This window comes from Neolamprologus brichardi, chromosome 7 (genome assembly GCF_056152115.1).
Source record: "Neolamprologus brichardi isolate AB-2024 chromosome 7, ASM5615211v1, whole genome shotgun sequence".
Lineage (NCBI taxonomy): Eukaryota > Metazoa > Chordata > Actinopteri > Cichliformes > Cichlidae > Neolamprologus > Neolamprologus brichardi.
In genome coordinates this window covers 33,800,824-33,818,960 of record NC_142110.1, presented here as the reverse complement: position 1 = coordinate 33,818,960, position 18,137 = coordinate 33,800,824, and the positions used below count along the sequence as shown (strand labels likewise).

At 39.1% G+C, this 18,137-nt stretch overlaps 1 protein-coding gene across 2 annotated transcripts in view; it reads right to left on the bottom strand.

Annotated features, from left to right (window-relative positions):
• man1b1a (mannosidase, alpha, class 1B, member 1a) overlaps nucleotides 1–17,893 on the bottom strand; it is a 19,577-nt gene extending 1,684 nt beyond the window's left edge. The window contains exons 1-15 of one of the 2 annotated variants that reach the window (XM_035913256.2): nucleotides 17,864–17,893; nucleotides 17,590–17,690; nucleotides 16,872–17,014; nucleotides 9,149–9,257; nucleotides 8,673–8,878; nucleotides 6,192–6,334; nucleotides 5,948–6,066; nucleotides 5,403–5,594; nucleotides 4,561–4,709; nucleotides 4,066–4,254; nucleotides 3,501–3,691; nucleotides 2,627–2,747; nucleotides 2,172–2,366; nucleotides 734–865; nucleotides 1–313 (exon numbers count right to left, since the gene is read on the bottom strand). The exon at nucleotides 1–313 is cut by the window's left edge and continues 1,684 nt beyond it. In XM_035913256.2, coding sequence (XP_035769149.1) covers nucleotides 104–313; nucleotides 734–865; nucleotides 2,172–2,366; nucleotides 2,627–2,747; nucleotides 3,501–3,691; nucleotides 4,066–4,254; nucleotides 4,561–4,709; nucleotides 5,403–5,594; nucleotides 5,948–6,066; nucleotides 6,192–6,334; nucleotides 8,673–8,878; nucleotides 9,149–9,257; nucleotides 16,872–16,973 — 2,058 coding nt within the window. In that variant the 5' untranslated portion in view covers nucleotides 16,974–17,014; nucleotides 17,590–17,690; nucleotides 17,864–17,893 and the 3' untranslated portion in view covers nucleotides 1–103. Of the gene's footprint in view, nucleotides 314–733; nucleotides 866–2,171; nucleotides 2,367–2,626; nucleotides 2,748–3,500; nucleotides 3,692–4,065; nucleotides 4,255–4,560; nucleotides 4,710–5,402; nucleotides 5,595–5,947; nucleotides 6,067–6,191; nucleotides 6,335–8,672; nucleotides 8,879–9,148; nucleotides 9,258–16,871; nucleotides 17,015–17,589 lie in introns of both variants that reach the window. The other variant, XM_006803511.3, reaches the window with a different exon arrangement.
• Between the last annotated feature and the right edge of the window lie 244 nt (nucleotides 17,894–18,137).

Genomic DNA, 18,137 nt, shown 5'->3' with positions numbered 1-18,137 from the left:
CAGACAGCACAGATCTGCTTTCACACAGCAGTTCAGCTTGGACGGAGACTTGGAGATGCACCTGACTCCACGGGCCTGATTTTCACTGATGTCTCCAGTGTATTCACTTAGGTGGAGAGGGCCATATGGGGAGAGGATGGGCTTCTGTGTTAAAGACATACTTGTCTAGACTGAGAAGCTCCATGTCATCAGAGAAGAGCAGATAGAAGTACTTCAATGTCTCTCCCAAGAAGAAACTCTCCATCTTGTCCCGGGGCCCGGGGCTAAGTGGGTCGCGGACGTTGTTAATGGATGTGTAGCCACCACCAGAGACCTGCAAGAATAGAGGCACCTAATCAGAAAGATAATTTCCCCATTGGGAAGCAGAAAAATATATCATGATGCAAATTAAACTTTTCCAAAGCTGCCCAAAGTTTTACACATGAAAAACAATCAGCTTTCCGTGCATGCACTGTGAAGCCACAAGAGAGGGAGACATTGAACTGTGGTCTTTTCTTTTCTCCATCAGTAATCAGTCTGCACTGCTTTTATTTTTATTTTTGTAACTGAAATAAGTGTGTGAACCTAATCATTTTCTTTTATGATCAAAAACCTAAGAAAACTGCAACTGGACTGGACTTTTAAATGATTAAAGCTAATGTTCAAAGTACAAATTTACCCCCCCAAAAAATCAGATTCATTTACTGGCTAGTAATGAAAACACATAATCTGATCCATATTCAGCTGTCTGTACCTTTGTGTACTTATTGAAACTCTGCAGCATGTCCCATCCCCAGTCTCTGTACTTGGCATCTTTGGTGAATCTGTACATGTAGAAGAGACTTTCCACAGTTTCTGGTCTCAGCAGGTTGTGTCTGTCCGCAGGCTGAAGTGTACAGGAGAGGTTGTCAGAACATTGTACAATAAAAACAACAACAAAAAAAAGATGACATAAAGATCAGTGTTTCAGCTTGACCCTTAATACAACCAGTCAGTCCCACAGAAAATGAAAAATACCATTTTGATGACATCTTATAAGAGCAGCAAGGCTACAGTTAAGATTAAATACAAGCTAAGAGCAGGGAGGATCAAAACTCAGTGACTGCACAACAGACATCTGGACAGCAATGAAGTCTGACTCTGTAAACCCCAAGCTTCTCTGTATTATTATACTACTTTCTGCCTTACAGTACCTACACTAAAATACCTAGGCTGAGCGTGTTTAATGTCAAAATCATGTCTAAAAGCAACTTCTGTCCAGAAACGTCAGGTGCACACTCACACAATGTGTAAAATCCTTGAGAATTTCAAACGCCTTCCTTATTTTTTATAACAGAATTTAAATGAGCTCCTGAAATGTTTCAGAACCGTATATTAATATTAATAGAAGTGGCAAAGCAGAGAAGAACAGTAACCATATAAACCTACAAGCTGTTAATGAAAAATGAAATGAGCCCTGAGGAGGGTTAAGGAGGGTACAGTCATGACTTTGACAACAAACATAAACTCACTGATTAAAATTTCCCTCAAAAGGGTCAAGAACTCTCAGTGAGTGTGCATTAATCTCGGTTATTGCAGCTCGTTAAATATTGTGCTTTTAATACAAAGAAATAACAAAGACTGTTTCGCAATGCAGATCTATAAATTCAAATAAGTAAAGACGTTTAAATCATATGTGGTTGTAGAGAGTTCTAAAATGTTCACCAAGCAAAACCTTGGTGCTGGTCACCATCACTTTTTCCCAGCTGCACGATCACAGGGGGTGAAGGGGAGGTCAAAATCTACACTCACCAGCAGCCGCTTCTTAGCTGCTTGTGTCTGTGCTGGACTACAAGAGAGGGCAAGTAAATACAGCTGTTCTGGGAGTATCCAGCCTACATAAACTACAACATTAACATGAAAAATAATGCTTGGAGGAAGTGTTTGATTGCTTTTGGTCTACTAGGTAAACATCAGTCAGCGAGATTCCGTTTATTCTAGCAACCAGATATCATAGCATACCACATTCAAGCATTCCCACTCTGGTGGGACACACCTCCTTACAGTAACAGTAAGTAATAATTACATACAAGCCACACTGAAAATTAGGGAATACAAAAACCAAAAGACACTTCTACATGTGATTAATGTAATAATACATTTAACAATAACAGTAAAATAAGACATAAGATGATCAATAAGTTGAGTCTCACCTTCACAATAACATCACTCCCATCACTGGCCTGCAGGCTGAAGTGTGCGATCTCTGGGCTCAGTCCAGTCTCCATCTGCTTGTACATCTGGTGACAGGTCTCCATCAGCTGCACAGCCAGATCCATATGATCCCCTGGGAGGCCGTTGTGGGCCCCGAGCGCAAGAGTCCCTGGCAGGAAACATACCAGGTGATCCTGCAGAGTGAGGGATACAGTCCACAAAGAAGAGGCTGAGAAACAATGATAGATTAATGATAGCCAAAATCGACCAGCTAATGAGTGTCATGGGACTTTTTATTGATACAGATTTAGCTCAAGCACAACAGGTGATTGATTTAACAAGGCAGTTTGTCTATGGTTGACTGATGTCATTATAAAAAATAACCCCGAACAAACAAGCACATTGGATTCAAGACCACCTTATCTTGTCAACGACTCTGAATAAGTATCTCTACCATCTTAGGATTGAAGCGGTTGTGGGACAACTCTCCGACAAAGGTCAACTTGCTGGGTCCCGTCTGTCTCACCAGGTGTTTTTTCACTCCCTCTATGGCCTCAAGGTAGTCCTCCAACAGACTGAACAAAGCATACACATAAAGAGGAAAATTAGCAACATACATAACAGACATTATCATATGATTAGTCAGTCTGCAGTAATGTGGTTTGGGACACTGTAATACTCACTTGATGAAGTGCACTAACTTTTGTTGTCAACATAAAACACAGTTCAAAAATCTCAACTGATCATGACAAAACCAAAATATAAAGCCAGAGTCACAAAGGCGAGAAGAACAAGAAGTTCAGCAACAGACTGTCTGCTGCCACCCAAGAGCTTTGATCTTGACATCACAAATCTATTCAGAGCATGTGGTATCCATTCACAAATGAGTTAAAGTCAAACTGTACTTTAAAAGCTCAGCAAGATTTCTGCATGTGTTCAAAATATTTTGCTCTTCAAAACATGTTGTGGAAATTTGTGTTTCTTGATGTTTTTGTTTTTTGATGGTTTTTTAGGAGTCTTGTATATCCTAGCTATGAGTCTGACTGAAAACGAGGACAATCATCATCTTTCTAAGATTAGTTTCTCTAGTTTATTACATTGCAACACTTCCTGTTCATCTGTTAGACACACCCTTTTGATCTTTAAGGCCCTTATACCTTTTAAATATTACACGGACAACAAAATGATGGAGTACAGTTCATCTTAGGTGAGACACAGACTGATGATGGTTTATTACATTTTTTAGTTCTGCAGTTTAAGCTTTAGCAGTCTGGCACTTTCCCACAGAATCATGGAAAAACAATGGCAAACTGAAAAGCTGTACTCACTTGTCTTCTGTTTTGCCTCCCTGAACCCACTGTTTGAGCAGGTATTCATAGTAGCTGTCTGCCCGGGCACCAAGTGTGAAGACTCCTTTGTGGGTGAACTGGCCGTTGTTGGTATTGATGAACATGGGCACCAGTCCGTCATGTTTGCCGGGCAGTTTGTGGACCAGCGTCATTACCTCATTCACAGCCTCCTGGAGAGACAAACGCAAGGAATGGGACTAATGAGATGACATGAAACCAACAGCCTCTGTTCACTTACTGCTGATGTTTTGGTTCATGTTTCATTTTTTGCACTTTAAGGCTCATCAAAAGCTGGCACACATGTCTGTCTCCGGATGTGACAGAAACTATTTAAGTTCATGTCAGACCGGGCTGAACTTCTTTAGGCATAAATTTATGCTTGTCACTTCAATCCCCAGAGAACGAGTGATGGGTACACAACGTCCGATTTTAACTAAACTGAAACACATCATCTTACCACATTAATTGTTTATTTGTCACTCCATCTCAAAAATACAGATTACAATACATTTTACTGTAGTGCAGACCTTTGTGGTGTCCTAACCTGATACTGTGGGTCCTGAGTGAGGCGGCTCAGCTCTCTAAATTCCAGCTGAATGCTTGTGACTTCAGCGAGCGTACTGTCTGATGTCCATCTGGGAGGATGTGCTGTTCCCTTTCCAATGTTGACATCTGAGAAGGGAATCTTTGAAGGTGTTTTGAAGGCAGGCATCAATCTGGAGCCAATGTCTTTCTTTAAGTGTAGAGAAGAGACTGAATTAAAGAGGAAGTCACCACGTACGTCTTCTAAGATTAAAGCATTATTGAATTTATTTGAAAAATGCAGCTGATGAATTCTAAGTACAGCAAACCATTGTGATGATCAATTTTACTAGATAAACATAAATTATAAATATAGAAAAAAATAAGGAAGATTAACCTTATAAACACTATACTCTAGTTTATAGATATGGTACATGCATGTTCTAATGGGTTCAATTTATTTCACAGCCCTAATTCACGTAACAAGCGAGACGATTTTTGTTATAGGACAACTTACAGCTTTTTCCAAGAAAAGCTGGTCTCCTGTTAGATGGTAAGTGCTCAGCAGCCCCCCCAGGATACGTATGGTTGTTTCAAATAAATTCACATCCACATTCTTGTTAAAGGACAGATCTTTCTCTACCCAGGTCTTTGCTTCTGCAAATTCTGTGCCAAGAAAGGTAAATTACAACCGTGTGAGAAAGAGATACAGGACAAAAAAAAAAAAAAGTCTGTACATCTGTATGGCAGAGTTTTACTTCAAGTAACACAATCGAGTGGTGTAGTTACAGAGCACACCCAACCCTGTCAGACGAGACTTAGCTGGTCTGACAGGGTGAAGATGACTCTGTGAAAAAAGACAGTTTTCAAAATTTGTTTTATTGCTATTATTATCATTATTATAGATCATACTCCTCCTGCCACATTATTATTCATGGACCATGGATGGGTGATGCAAGTAACAACTAATGTCTCTAATTATGCTGGAAGGCTAGCAGCTGCTACAATGATGGACCTCTACATCTCCTCCTTGGTGGATTTTTTTTCTCGCATAGAGAAATTTTTGGTTAGTCAAAGTAAAATCAGCAGCACCATAGGACAATTATTTTATTTCAAACTAGTCTTGTTAATTTGGGGGGTGGGTGGGTCATATATTCAAGTATAAGCACAATTTCATGGTTTTAGCATAAACAACAAATAATAATAATTCTGTGCAATATCCTACACGGATATCGCGTTTGGTATCAGTTTGGAGACAATTTCAATGATGTCAAGCCCCCCAAAAAACATCAAACCCAAAAGCCAAAACAAACAAACAAACAAAAAAAAACCTAAAACAAGTAATAATATAAATAATACCTTCTTTTAGGCCCATAATCCACATGGTGTCCAAAGCATCAATCAGTGTCAGACCCAGTCCAAACCATTCACCAAAAGATTTGGAGATGGGCTTGAGTTCATCATGACCCCAGGCGTAGTCCTTGTAGCCTTTCCAAGCATGTCTGAAGGCATCGCACACTGCCTCCAGTCGCTCTCTAGTTTCAGGTGAAACTACAAGCAAAGGAATAACAATGAATAATTAAAGTGTAAACTTACATCTGTGTCTCCTGCTGGAAGCTCTTTGAACAGCATACTTCTTATTCTTATTATTTGAGTAGAAAGAGTAGAAATGAAGTAGAAATTCTGTGTCATGTGTTGATGCTTTGAGCACAGCAGGTCTTCATGGTGTGAGTTGGAAACATTCAACTTTAAGTCAAAAAGAAATGCTGAGCTATAAAGAGCATATAATAGTAGAACTGGCCAAAGCTATGTTAAAGAATCTGTTTGAGGGGAAAATTTAAACCTTCTCAGTGCACCCTGAAAGCAAGAAAGGTTTGCTTAGAATTACAACAAGCAGTGCTGACCTTCTAGTGGGACAGTGTCAGCTGGGTTGGCAGGTGCTGGGGGCACTGCTGCCTCTTTCTCATTGGCTGAGGGTGGAGGTTCTGTAGCCTGGTCAGCTTCAATCATTGCTCCTCTCCAGCTGTGTATTAAAAGTAAACATCTTATTTCTGAATTATTTATATCGGTCTCTCTGATATATCTACTGAAGCATGTGTCACTGCCTCCATCCAGCAAAAAAAATGTTTGACTACAATCTTTTATCACCTGACAATCTTCTTTTGTTTTTCCTCCTCTTCGCCTTCTTCCTCTTGAACCACCTGCTCTTGCTTCTCCCTACCGACCGTGTCTGAAACATTTGCATCTCTCTGTAGGCTTGGTGGACCTCTTTTGTTTGCAAATATCTTTTTCTGTGAAAACACACATTGCTAGAGCTAAAAACACAAAGGAAAATATAAAAATATCATGGAAAAGGTCTGATGTGGTTCACAGGTTATACAGGTCCTTCTCAAAAAATTAGCATATTGTGATAAAGTTCATTATTTTCTGTAATGTACTGATAAACATTAGACTTTCATATATTTTAGATTCATTACACACAACTGAAGCAGTTCAAGCCTTTTATTGTTTTAATATTGATGATTTTGACATACAGCTCATGAAAACTCAAAATTCCTATCTCAAAAAATTAGTATATTTCATCCGACCAATAAAAGAAAAGTGTTTTTAATACAAAAAAAGTCAACCTTCAAATAATTATGTTCAGTTATGCACTCAATACTTGGTCGGGAATCCTTTTGCAGAAATGACTGCTTCAATGCGGCGTGGCATGGAGGCAATCAGCCTGTGGCACTGCTGAGGTGTTATGGAGGCCCAGGATGCTTCGATAGCGGCCTTAAGCTCATCCAGAGTGTTGGGTCTTGTGTCTCTCAACTTTCTCTTCACAATATCCCACAGATTCTCTATGGGGTTCAGGTCAGGAGAGTTGGCAGGCCAATTGAGCACAGTAATACTATTGTCAGTAAACCATTTACCAGTGGTTTTGGCACTGTGAGCAGGTGCCAGGTCGTGCTGAAAAATGAAATCATCATCTTCATAAAGCTTTTCAGCAGATGGAAGCATGAAGTGCTTCAAAATCTCCTGATAGCTAGCTGCATTGACCCTGCCCTTGATAAAACACAGCGAACCAACACCAGCAGCTGACATGGCACCCCAGACCATCACTGACTGTGGGTACTTGACACTGGACTTCAGGCGTTTTGGCATTTCCCTCTCCCCAATCTTCCTCCAGACTCTGGCACCTTGATTTCCGAATGACATGCAAAAGTTGCTTTCATCCGAAAAAAGTACTTTGGACCACTGAGCAACAGTCCAGTGCTGCTTCTCTGTAGCCCAGGTCAGGCGCTTCTGCCGCTGTTTCTAGTTCAAAAGTGGCTTGACCTGGGGAATGCGGCACCTGTAGCCCATTTCCTGCACACGCCTGTACACGGTGGCTCTGGATGTTTCTACTCCAGACTCAGTCCACTGATTCCGCAGGTCCCCCAAGGTCTGGAATCGGTCCTTCTCCACAATCTTCCTCAGGGTCCGGTCACCTTTTCTCGTTGTGCTGCGTTTTCTGCCACACTTTTTCCTTCCCACTGAGGTGCCTTGATACAGCACTCTGGGAACAGCCTATTCGTTCAGAAATTTCTTTCTGTGTCTTACCCTCTTGCTTGAGGGTGTCAATGATGGCCTTCTGGGCAGCAGTCAGGTCGGCAGTCTTACCAATGATTGCGGTTTTGAGTAATGAACCAGGCTGGGAGTTTTTAAAAGCCTCGGGAATCTTGCAGGTGTTTCGAGTTAATTCGTTGATTCAGATGATTAGGTTAATAGCTCGTTTAGAGAACCTTTTCATGATATGCTAATTTTTTGAGATAGGAATTTTGGGTTTTCATGACCTGTATGCCAAAATCATCAATATTAAAACAATGAAAGGCTTGAACTACTTCAGTTGTGTGTAATGAATCTAAAATATATGAAAGTCTAATGTTTATCAGTACATTACAGAAAATAATGAACTTTATCACAATATGCTAATTTTTTGAGAAGGACCTGTATAATACACAACAGATGTATATAGCCAAACCCTAATTTTGAAGGAGGAGCATTTTGGTGTTTTGATACGGAATGAGAAAAGGATCTGAGAAACTAAGCACACTGCATGCTCATAGAATAGCAACAAGAACACCCTGCTTTATAGTCCATTTAACTATAAAAAAGCACCACAATTTTCAAATTAAACATCACATTGCATTAAATATTAACTGAAACAGAAAATTGGGATTATGAAATCAGCGAGAAAGGGCTCATAGAGGTCAGAAATGAGTAAGAAAAAGGGGTTATCATGTTTATGCAATTTTTGTGTACTTGCTACAGCACAATAAACAATAATTAGAAAGAAAAAATAATAATTCTACACAAAAAAAGAAATTACATTTTAACAAGTGTTAAAGCTGGGTAAGTGTTACTAGATATCCAAGAGACACCCACAGGTGTTTTTAGACCAGAGCAACGTTCAAACGCCAAGTTTCAAAAGCTGAAAGTCAGCACTGAATACCTCAGGCATGAAGACCTGTTTTGCTTTTTTAATTTCCCCATATTCTTTTCAGTTTTTTTTGTTGTTTCTTTGTTTTATTTATTTATTTATTTTTACCTGCTGCAGTTTTAACTGATGCTTCCAAAATAAAGAAGGACAAATACAACTCTAACCTTAACTGGAGGCTTAACCAATATGGGGATATTTGGTCCTCTGGCTTCTCCTGCAGCATCTGGAACAACAGTTAGCCGCAAATGAGGTCCCCCCACCGGAGCTGGAGCTTTACCTGCAGCCTGACCCAACACTGGCTTCACACCTGGAGGAATGGCCTTTAATTCTCTGTCATTCAAGTCCAGCCAGTCCTCCTGGTCAGACAAACCTACACAAGCACATGCACACACAAGAAAAGAAGGCCATCATGATGGCAGCCCAGTAAACTACATTGTAGAGCTATTGCTAAATATTTTAATTATAAACTATGATCACTGTGTCCTGGAGTTGTAATTTTAATTTTTAATCACTGTAAACATGGCAAACACCCAATATAAATAACCATTTAGCTACATAAAAAGTAAGACCATTAAAATTAATAACAGACTTTGTCTCTGTGTATGTGATGTTAGCTTAGCATGGAGAGGGAAGTGTTTACCTCTCCAATGTTCTGTGATGCTGCTGTAGGAGAGCAGTCCCAATATGAGCAGCAGAGCCAGCAGGAACAGGATGAGGCTTCGCTGGAGCCGAGACAGCTGCTTCCATTTCTGTGGGCAGATAAACAGTGCTAGCTAAACTGGAACACGTCTAACAGCTCTGAATTTCAATCACAGATGTCTCAAAGGAGGTTGTAATTTCTCCCCAACAAATCTGTTTATGCTCCTTTTCAAAAAAAGTAGGAGCGTAAAAGAAGGAGGCATGATAGTCTTCTTACCCTGTATAAACTCCACATCTCTTTCCGCTTGGTGCAAGTACATTTTCAAATTTCTCATCTAACCAGCTAAACCCAGCAAAGCAGAGGGAGTGAGAAAACCAGCATCTCTGAGGAGAGAAGGCAACAGGCACCCTGGCACCACTCTGCTCTAATTAACACCTGTGCAACATCATGAAAGCATTGAACCATTGTATGAGCCATGGCCTCAGGGGGCATTTTCATTTCAACATAATGAGGATATTCTGTTCAGCCTAACAGTCCAAAAATTGTGCACTGAAAGCAGTGTTTGAAATCACCAGGAGACTCATGATTCGGTTTTATACTTTTTGGCCAAACTGTGACGTTCAGATCTGCAGTCAGAGCACAGACTGTACATAAAATATGGCTGATACTTCCATGACATCACGAATTGGTTACTTAAGTTTAGTTGTGAAGCCTCAAGTTGAACATTTTTGATGGCAACATGTTGTTGTGTTGAAACTAGATGTGATAAGCAAGGGTAGGGGAAAACTGAGAAACCAAGGCTCACTGCTACTTGTCGATAACATGGTAAATCCCTGTGCATCCTCCCCCTTTGAACTGTAATGGAAACCAAAATTTACAAAAGCACCATGCTGCATTAACCTACAACTAGCGACTAAGGCCAAAAACTCACCCAGAAAGTATTTACTAAGCTCACAGACAAGAGCCTTCAACTGTTACTGTCATTTTCCTTTGAATTTCTATCCAACTAGAGATCTTTTTGAAAAGAGACGCCCCCTACTGGTCATCAGGAAGAATGCAGATTCAAGGCACTTCACTTTTCAAACACAGAATAAGTTGCACTTCTATAGTTCTGCAGTCAAATGCTCCAAACCTATGGGATAAAAACATTCATAGAAATGGAATCCTATTGTGCCAACACTGGAAGAGAGGCAGGATTCATCCTGAGCAGATCAATCGTTCATCACATGGAGACAGACAACCATTATGCTTGTTTACACACCTATAGTGCCATGACTTGTTCCCTACCAGATTTCTTAGTCTCTTACATATTTGTCACACACAACCAGTTCTCAAAGGAGACCTATCGTTTTTTCCTTATTTTCTCTTACCATGACAAACTGTCATCTTAAATACAGCCAGAGTTTCACATAAGGGCTACAGCACAGACCCACGTGCCATTTAAAACTTCTATTTACGAGGGGCAACCAATCAGAAGAAAACTGGCTAAAAGGAAGGGAGCTAAAACAGCTCTTTTCAATTACAGGATGAACCAGTTTAACATACATTAAAAAAGAAAGCATTATTAAGCATGAATTAACACCTTTACATAACATAGCTTAAATGGATGGATTGACCAATTCCAAATTCATGTACAACTATAAAATCAGCGCAAAATCTGTTCCTGACAGGCTGCAATGAGATACCCCTCCAGCAAACCGGGGAATAAATTTAAGACCTCTCTAAATGCAATTTATGGCTTTTTGTACCCTCTTAAGCTTTTTTCTGAGAAAATTTAATTCAGTGCTCTAATAGCAGGAGATGGATGTTAAACTACCCTACCCTTCTCAAAGTTCATATAACACAATGAACAAAAGCCAGTCATTCAATGACCTCATCTGCAGAGAGAGAGAGGAGGAAAAGTATGAAATTCACTGCTTCCCACCTGTTACGTGTGCTTTTAGAAATGTAGGAAAAAACCCCACTATGATTGAAACAAGGGCAGAGCACTTATTGAAGTCCCTTGTGCAGTGTGAGAAGCAAGCATTGAGCTCCTCAGAGGAACATGATTTGCAGAGAATGGTTTTCTCAGGAACCATAAACTGTCATTAAATTTGACGACCCTCAGGTACAAGTCGACAGTCCCTGCTTCTTTAAGAACAGGTTTTATAGAAGAAATGTCAGATGACATGCTGCTGAACTAAAACATTACAGATTAGTCGATAAGAGCAGTCATTTGCCTTTCCAGTTCAGAGGACAAAATTAATTCCATTTACGAGAGCCAACCGTGCAGTTAAAAAGTGAAGGAAAGTAATCGCACACTGTTTATTACAGAAGCATTTTTGCTTATGATCTGGGCATCTGTAGAATTTCTCTTACCAGATTATCACAATCCTTTTTATAGCATTCAATAACAGCAACTAAGACTGTTAAAAATTTAATGCAAAATTGATTCTGTGCATTATGGCAAAATAAAAGCAGACATTGATTTGAGAACTGAATGTTGAGGCCAAGTCAAACACTGTTTAAAATGAAGCAGATTTGTAGGGAAAAATCATTTGTATTTGCAGATTCCTATGAGTGTATATGGATCTCAAGGGTTCAATTTGTCAGCAGTCATTTTGAAATGCTTCTGGATAGTTATTTTGAAGTCTTATTTAAATTAAAAATTTTCTTCCAGAGCTATTTTAATTCTGTGAAGCTGTTTTTGTATTATTTTTGTATTATATCCAGTTTTGTTTTTGTTGCAATTTTAATATTGTGTGTGTGTGTGTGTGTTCCTTTCTTTTGCATAGTTTTTAAATAACTGAGATATATTTGGGGGTTTTTTCATATTGAAATTATATACAGCAAAAAATTGAAGGAACACTTTAAACACATCAGATCTTCTTCAGGTTCCAGGTTTCGCCTCATGTGACACAAAACCTAGCTAAATGGAAAACTAGTGGGAAAACACACAAAACAAACAAAAAACAAGAGGAAACAGTATCAATGGCTTCCACCATCAGGGACAATTTTTTAGTTATGCATTTTATTGAGTCATTCTATTTTATTTCATTCATTTTCCTTTATTGATCCAGGTAAAAATCTAATTGAGTTTAAAATCTCTTTTCCAAGAGCGACCAGGCTAAAGTGCAGCAGAAGTTACAACAAATAACAATATAAAAATATTATATTTATTTATATATTTATACAGTTTGGCTACTGTAACAGTAATTTCCAACTTTTAAGACAAATGAAGCATAGCTTATCTTATAGCTTATTTTATATCGAATCAATGGTGTCAAATTTGATTATTATTTATTTATTTATTTATTTTGAAGTGTAACATATTTGTTGACATTGCCCCCAAATTTTGTTTTAAAATATAGTTTCTTGATTTCCTCTGGAAGTGATACTTCTACCACCATCTTTGTTGTTTTGGTGTAAATTTGACAATTTAATTTAGGACTTGACTTCCATGTCTCTGTGCCTTAGGAGAGCAACAGTGCAGAGTGCGAGGGAAATGGGTAAGAAACCTTCTGTTGCTTCTAACTCTGTCTTTGAGCAAGTGTTTTACATGCAAATGCAGCACCGATTATGCCACAACCATTGTGTTTAAAAGTGATTTAATGGTAATTATGCCCTGATTATGTCAAGGAGAGAAGCTCCAACTGTAGGCAACACCTACACTTATGTGCTGTTAGAGTAATCAGAAAATTCCCATGAACACAACCTTCAAGTCAAAACAACAACTCAAGAAGTCAGAGAAAATTTTGGCATTCTTGTTAGCAAAACATGAAAGCACGTCATTTAAATGTAAATATTTTGCTGACGGCAAGAAATTTAATTACAGCCATTTTTCTGCCGAGATTTAAATAGTTAAATACCTAGAATTCAAGTTGAAATCCTGCACTTCAGCTGTTTGAATTAAAATAAACTGTGATGTGTCATTGTCTAAAAACTTATGGACCTAACTACAAAGCAGCTACATACTGAAAACCGTTATCATTGTTTATCTGCACAATTTAGCCTCTCTCGACTGTCGTGTACTGTTGTTCCCACCTTACAACTGAACATGAAGACACTGAAGCTGGAAGAACAAATTTGCTACTTGGGAAATGGAGCCATCTGAGGAGCATGAGGACTACAATTTCTTAGCGGCAAATGACTTCACCTCTTTAAAAAGAAAAAGCACCACTTCCACCCAGGACACCATGTCCTAGCTACTGTTCTGGTCTCCTGTTCTGCCTGCATGGTGTGTTTGTTCTATGAGTGTGAGATAAAATACATCACAAACAGGATGTGATATTCCTGAGCTTATATCAACCTGCAGAGGAAACAAAGTAGTGCTTAACAAACAACATCTGATTCACAGCTTTTCTATTTAAAGCTGAGAAATGGATGTCATCCATTAATTCACTAAGAACCAAGGCAGTCTCATTGTGAGAAGGTTGTAGGACAAGTTGTACAAGGATGAAAGAAACCTTTTAGCAAAGCAGCACTGTGACTGTCAACCCCCCTGAGGAAGAGCAAAGATGAGTATTAAGACACTGAATATGCACAGCATAATATCCTTGCGAAAACCGAGTACTAAACTTGACAAAGAAGATGAGGACCCTCACAGATTAAATCCACAAGGATGAGAGCGGAAGTAAAGAAAACAAGATTAAAGAAATTGAATGTAAAGAAAACAAGATTAAAGAAATGTTCTGGGAGACGAAAGAGACAAAGTGAGGGGACCAATATCTATTTGATCTCGCTGGAGTGATCGGACACATTATGTGCTCAGGGGACGCTTTTATCTGAAGAGGTTTAAAGTTCAGGCTGCTCCACAACAAAGGAGGCGTAAGAAAGGAAAACCGAAGCCCTGGGAATCGATTTGTTACAAAAACAGGTCATAAAAACAGAGATAATCAATCCAGTCAGACTTGTAACTAAATAGTCTAATGCTTACAGCTGAAGAACAGAGAAACTCATTAACAAGTGGTCTTATCTTAATACCTCTGGTTGTATTATATATATCACAGCATCACAGAAAATGCTCCAAGTGAATGAACACAACTGCTTTATGTCAATATTTGATACAAGTTTGTTAATGGTGTTTCGCTCACTCAGTTTGTCAAACACAGTCCCACCCAGTAACAGGAACACAAAGAACACAACACATATTTCTACATCCGTTCAACTTCAAATTTATAAGCTGTTTCTAGAGACCAGAGTAAGTGTGGTGTAGCATTCAAGTTAATTTGGATGAGCATTTCTCATACTTTGGTTCAAAGCTCATGTCGGTTACCAGTGTTTTCCCTCCACTGGCTGCTGCTTGCTCCACTAGGGGGACTGTGTATTTGTTGTCTTTTAATCACCGTTTGTATTTTACTACCATTCATTCTTGTGTTTCCATGTTCATATTTTCCCAGTATCCCAATTGTTTCCTTGTTGTCATCTCCCTCTAGTTTGACTAAATGTTAGTTCCCTGTCCTTCCTTGTTTCTAACACCCCTTTTATTTTAATAACTGGGCTTTGTGTATTGCCTGCAACTTCTTGTCTTCATCTTTTCTCCTTATTCCACCTGTGTCTCATTTCCTAGCTTTGTGATTATCTGCGTGCAATAGGCTCAGCATTTGTGGTTCCTACAAAGCAAGATTAACGACTTAGCAATCTATCTGGAGCTTAAAGTCTGAGTTTTATGCATCACGCAAGTGGTTCTCTTTCTTTTTACCAGGCTAAATTATTGGGGCAACTTATGATGAACATATAACCTGGTCGGAGCAAGTTATGTTCAGAATTTTGGTTTAAGAATTATCTGGCCGCCTTTTAGCCAAATCATGTATTTACATGTTTTAAGTGCAGTAGGTTTACAGATTATCTGCAGGGCAAATACATTTTGTGTGCGCCAATCTGTTAAACCATCTACCTTGCTAATATGATGAATGAACCTTCAAAGTTGCAGCAGTGTAAACTGTGAATCAGATTCCCACACTGGAAGCGATTCACTCACTGCACATCGTTTTGAAGTTCACTCCAAATGTTCCAGGTGCCGGTTGCCTCGGTAACCCCCTAAAGTTTTTACTACTGTCATACATCAACCAGCTTAATCCTGCATGCACACTGGTAGGTCAGTGATTCACCAGGAACTAATCTCATGTCCTGCCCACTTCATGTAGCTAGTGGTTATAATTTGCCTGTAGTCACCAAATGCCATTCACTTTATATGTTCACTGTTCACCACATTGCTTCCATTGCGGATGCAGCATACAAAGCTGGAATTGCAGCTACTAGAACACAGAACGCACGCTAAGAATATCTGTTCAGTCAGTAAAGTCAGTTTCACTTTGATCTGCCAACAAACTAAACTACATCTCCTTTATTAAGCTATGAGACAGTAACCTTTAAACCTTTAAAGTCTCAGAACTTACAGCCATCAACTTGTAAGTAAGCAGCAGTGCCAAGAGCATATTCAGAAATAAAACCAATATCTTGAATTAAAATGTTTTTTATTGCTGTCAAATCACAAGAAACTCCAGAAAATACTATTAATCTAAGTTTACTGTTTACTGTTATGTTCTCTGTAGATTGTGACGCATTTTGTCATCATCATTCGTTAACGTCTGTGATTGGAGGAGGCAGCATTCGCAGGGATCTTTTTGTGCGTCAGAAGTGTCACATGATGTATGACAGATTGACTTTTATGTGTGCACACACAGACCCTGAAGCTGAAAACCCAAATTAACGGAGCAAATTATCGAATGGGGTTTTAGGTTTTGTTAAATCAGTTAAAGCAAGGAAAGCCTGGATCTTCCTTTGTAGTACACCCCACAGGCCAAGAAAAAATATCAATACTTTTGGTTTATGTTTCCATTTACATTTTTTATTTAAATTATTTTTTAGGTTACCATTATTATTTTCTTTATCTTGAGTCTGTAGTTTTCTGGGAGATCATTACTTATGTTGTTTAGATAAGAGATTCTGCACAATATCACACATACACAAAACAGCACACAGCCATCAAGTATCATTACATCTGCCCTCTTTACAAAATGACTGTCTGTGTTTGATGCATTTAGGAGAAAATTGAGGCTACAAAAAAACAACATGGCCTGAACTCAACTCTACCTGAAAGGGAACTGCACTAGTTCACATAAAAGGTGTTTACTTGTTTGGAGTTTTGATGATGATGACGGTGTGTACTGCTGTCTAACACACTAGTCCTAAAACTCTAAAGTGCTTTGTGCTATTAAAAGCTGGTATTGTAACTCTAGTCACAACACATGATTCATTTTGCATTCACAAACATTTAAAAGGATTACTGAACACTTTGGTTATCAAAGCCCAAATAAATTATTTCCATATACTGATATTTCTTTTAAGCGTTAGCCTTGTGGCCTGACGTGTTGTTGCCAGCACAACCAACTAACCTGTGTCTCAACCGTAACTTCTCAATTTGCTCATCAGCTTCTTTAACTCGATGTATATTTAACAATTTCCAATCTGTGTGTGTGTGGTTGTGTTTTTAAGCCTAGTTCAACCACTTTGACATTTTTGGCTATTTGCCTTTACTATCTTTTCTAACTCTCTCATTCCAGTTTTTAGTGCTGACTCCAGCCTCCAAGTCACTCTGGTCCTATGCCCTAAAAATCCTCTTTAGGTGGCACCGTTTTAGATAATTATACGTGCATTCCTGTTTCATGTTTCTAAAATCTTTAAGAAACTTCACGTTCATTCGTCAGCCGAGCTCTGTATATGAAATTACAGGACTACTTACTCTCCAGCAGGACTGCCTTCGGTGTTTGCCATTGTTGTAGTTCTGACTGTGTTGGTCACTGAGTGTCAGAGAGATGAAGTCCTTTCTGGAAGGCGGGTACATCCTCTGATCGGGGTTGATGGTCGTATGTCATAGAACCTGCCCTAAGAAATGAAGAACACATGAAGTTAGGACTATTCCCTAAAATAAAGTGGAATGTAAACGTAAAATCCATCAATTTCAGCATTTTTCCCTTACACATTCTTTCACATTGCAATTGTAAGAACTGTAACCATGCTGGCTTACATTAGATCAGTCAGCTTCATGACAGCTTTTGTACACCTGACATGCAAGCTTTTTACTATGCTGCTTCTTCTGTTGGACTCATAAACAATAAAATAAGTTTTATTTGTGCTGACAGTGTCAGCACAAATACACCCCCACATAAGAGATGTAGTGTGTGAATGCTCCTTGGTGATGTTTTGGGAAGCAGTATAAAAACTCTGGATTTTAGAAACCCAAACTTTAACATGCTCTGTAATTCTTTTAAGGACAATTATCAAGATGCAAATAAGCGTGTGTACGGCAGTACGAGTCATCCTTTTCCTTTTAACACCATGCTAGCTAAAGCGTAAAAGACTCGACGTTAATCCAGTTTTTCTCACATTGCTGTCACGCTGTGTAAATAACACCACAGAGTCCAAGTCAGAAGTCAAACACTCAACTGCTTCCCTCTCACCTTTGTGCCTGGTTGGCTGCCTCACAGCGACGCTATTATCCCCAAAACTGAACAGCTGCTAGCGGGCTACCAGAGGCTAGCTGTGGCTCTTCGGGTCGTTTCTGAATGGAGCGAAATTTTATTTAAGACGCAGGTTAACAAACATGCAGCGCAGTCCTGTGTTCGAGCAACACACAATAAGACCCGCTGCCACATGAAATGTCAAGCAAAATAAACAGGAGAAAATACGGTTGAAGTTAAGAGATAGAAAAGCAGAGGGAGATACGGAAAAGACCTGACAAGCTCTGACGAGGTAGGTCATGTGATGTGCGCACGTGATCTGAGAGTGTTTGAATTAACCCGTAACAACCCGGTTTCTTAACGAATTTGGCTTTGTGCTTCAGGTCATCATTTAACTTTATTTTAGCTTTTTTTTCATTGAACACATAGTGTGGTGATTTTAGTAACATCGTTTTAGAAATGTATTTAGTTTAAACAGTACAACCCTGAAGTTTGTTTATTTAGTAATTCAGTGGCGGAAACAAACTTCCGTTTTAGTTACGTTTGAT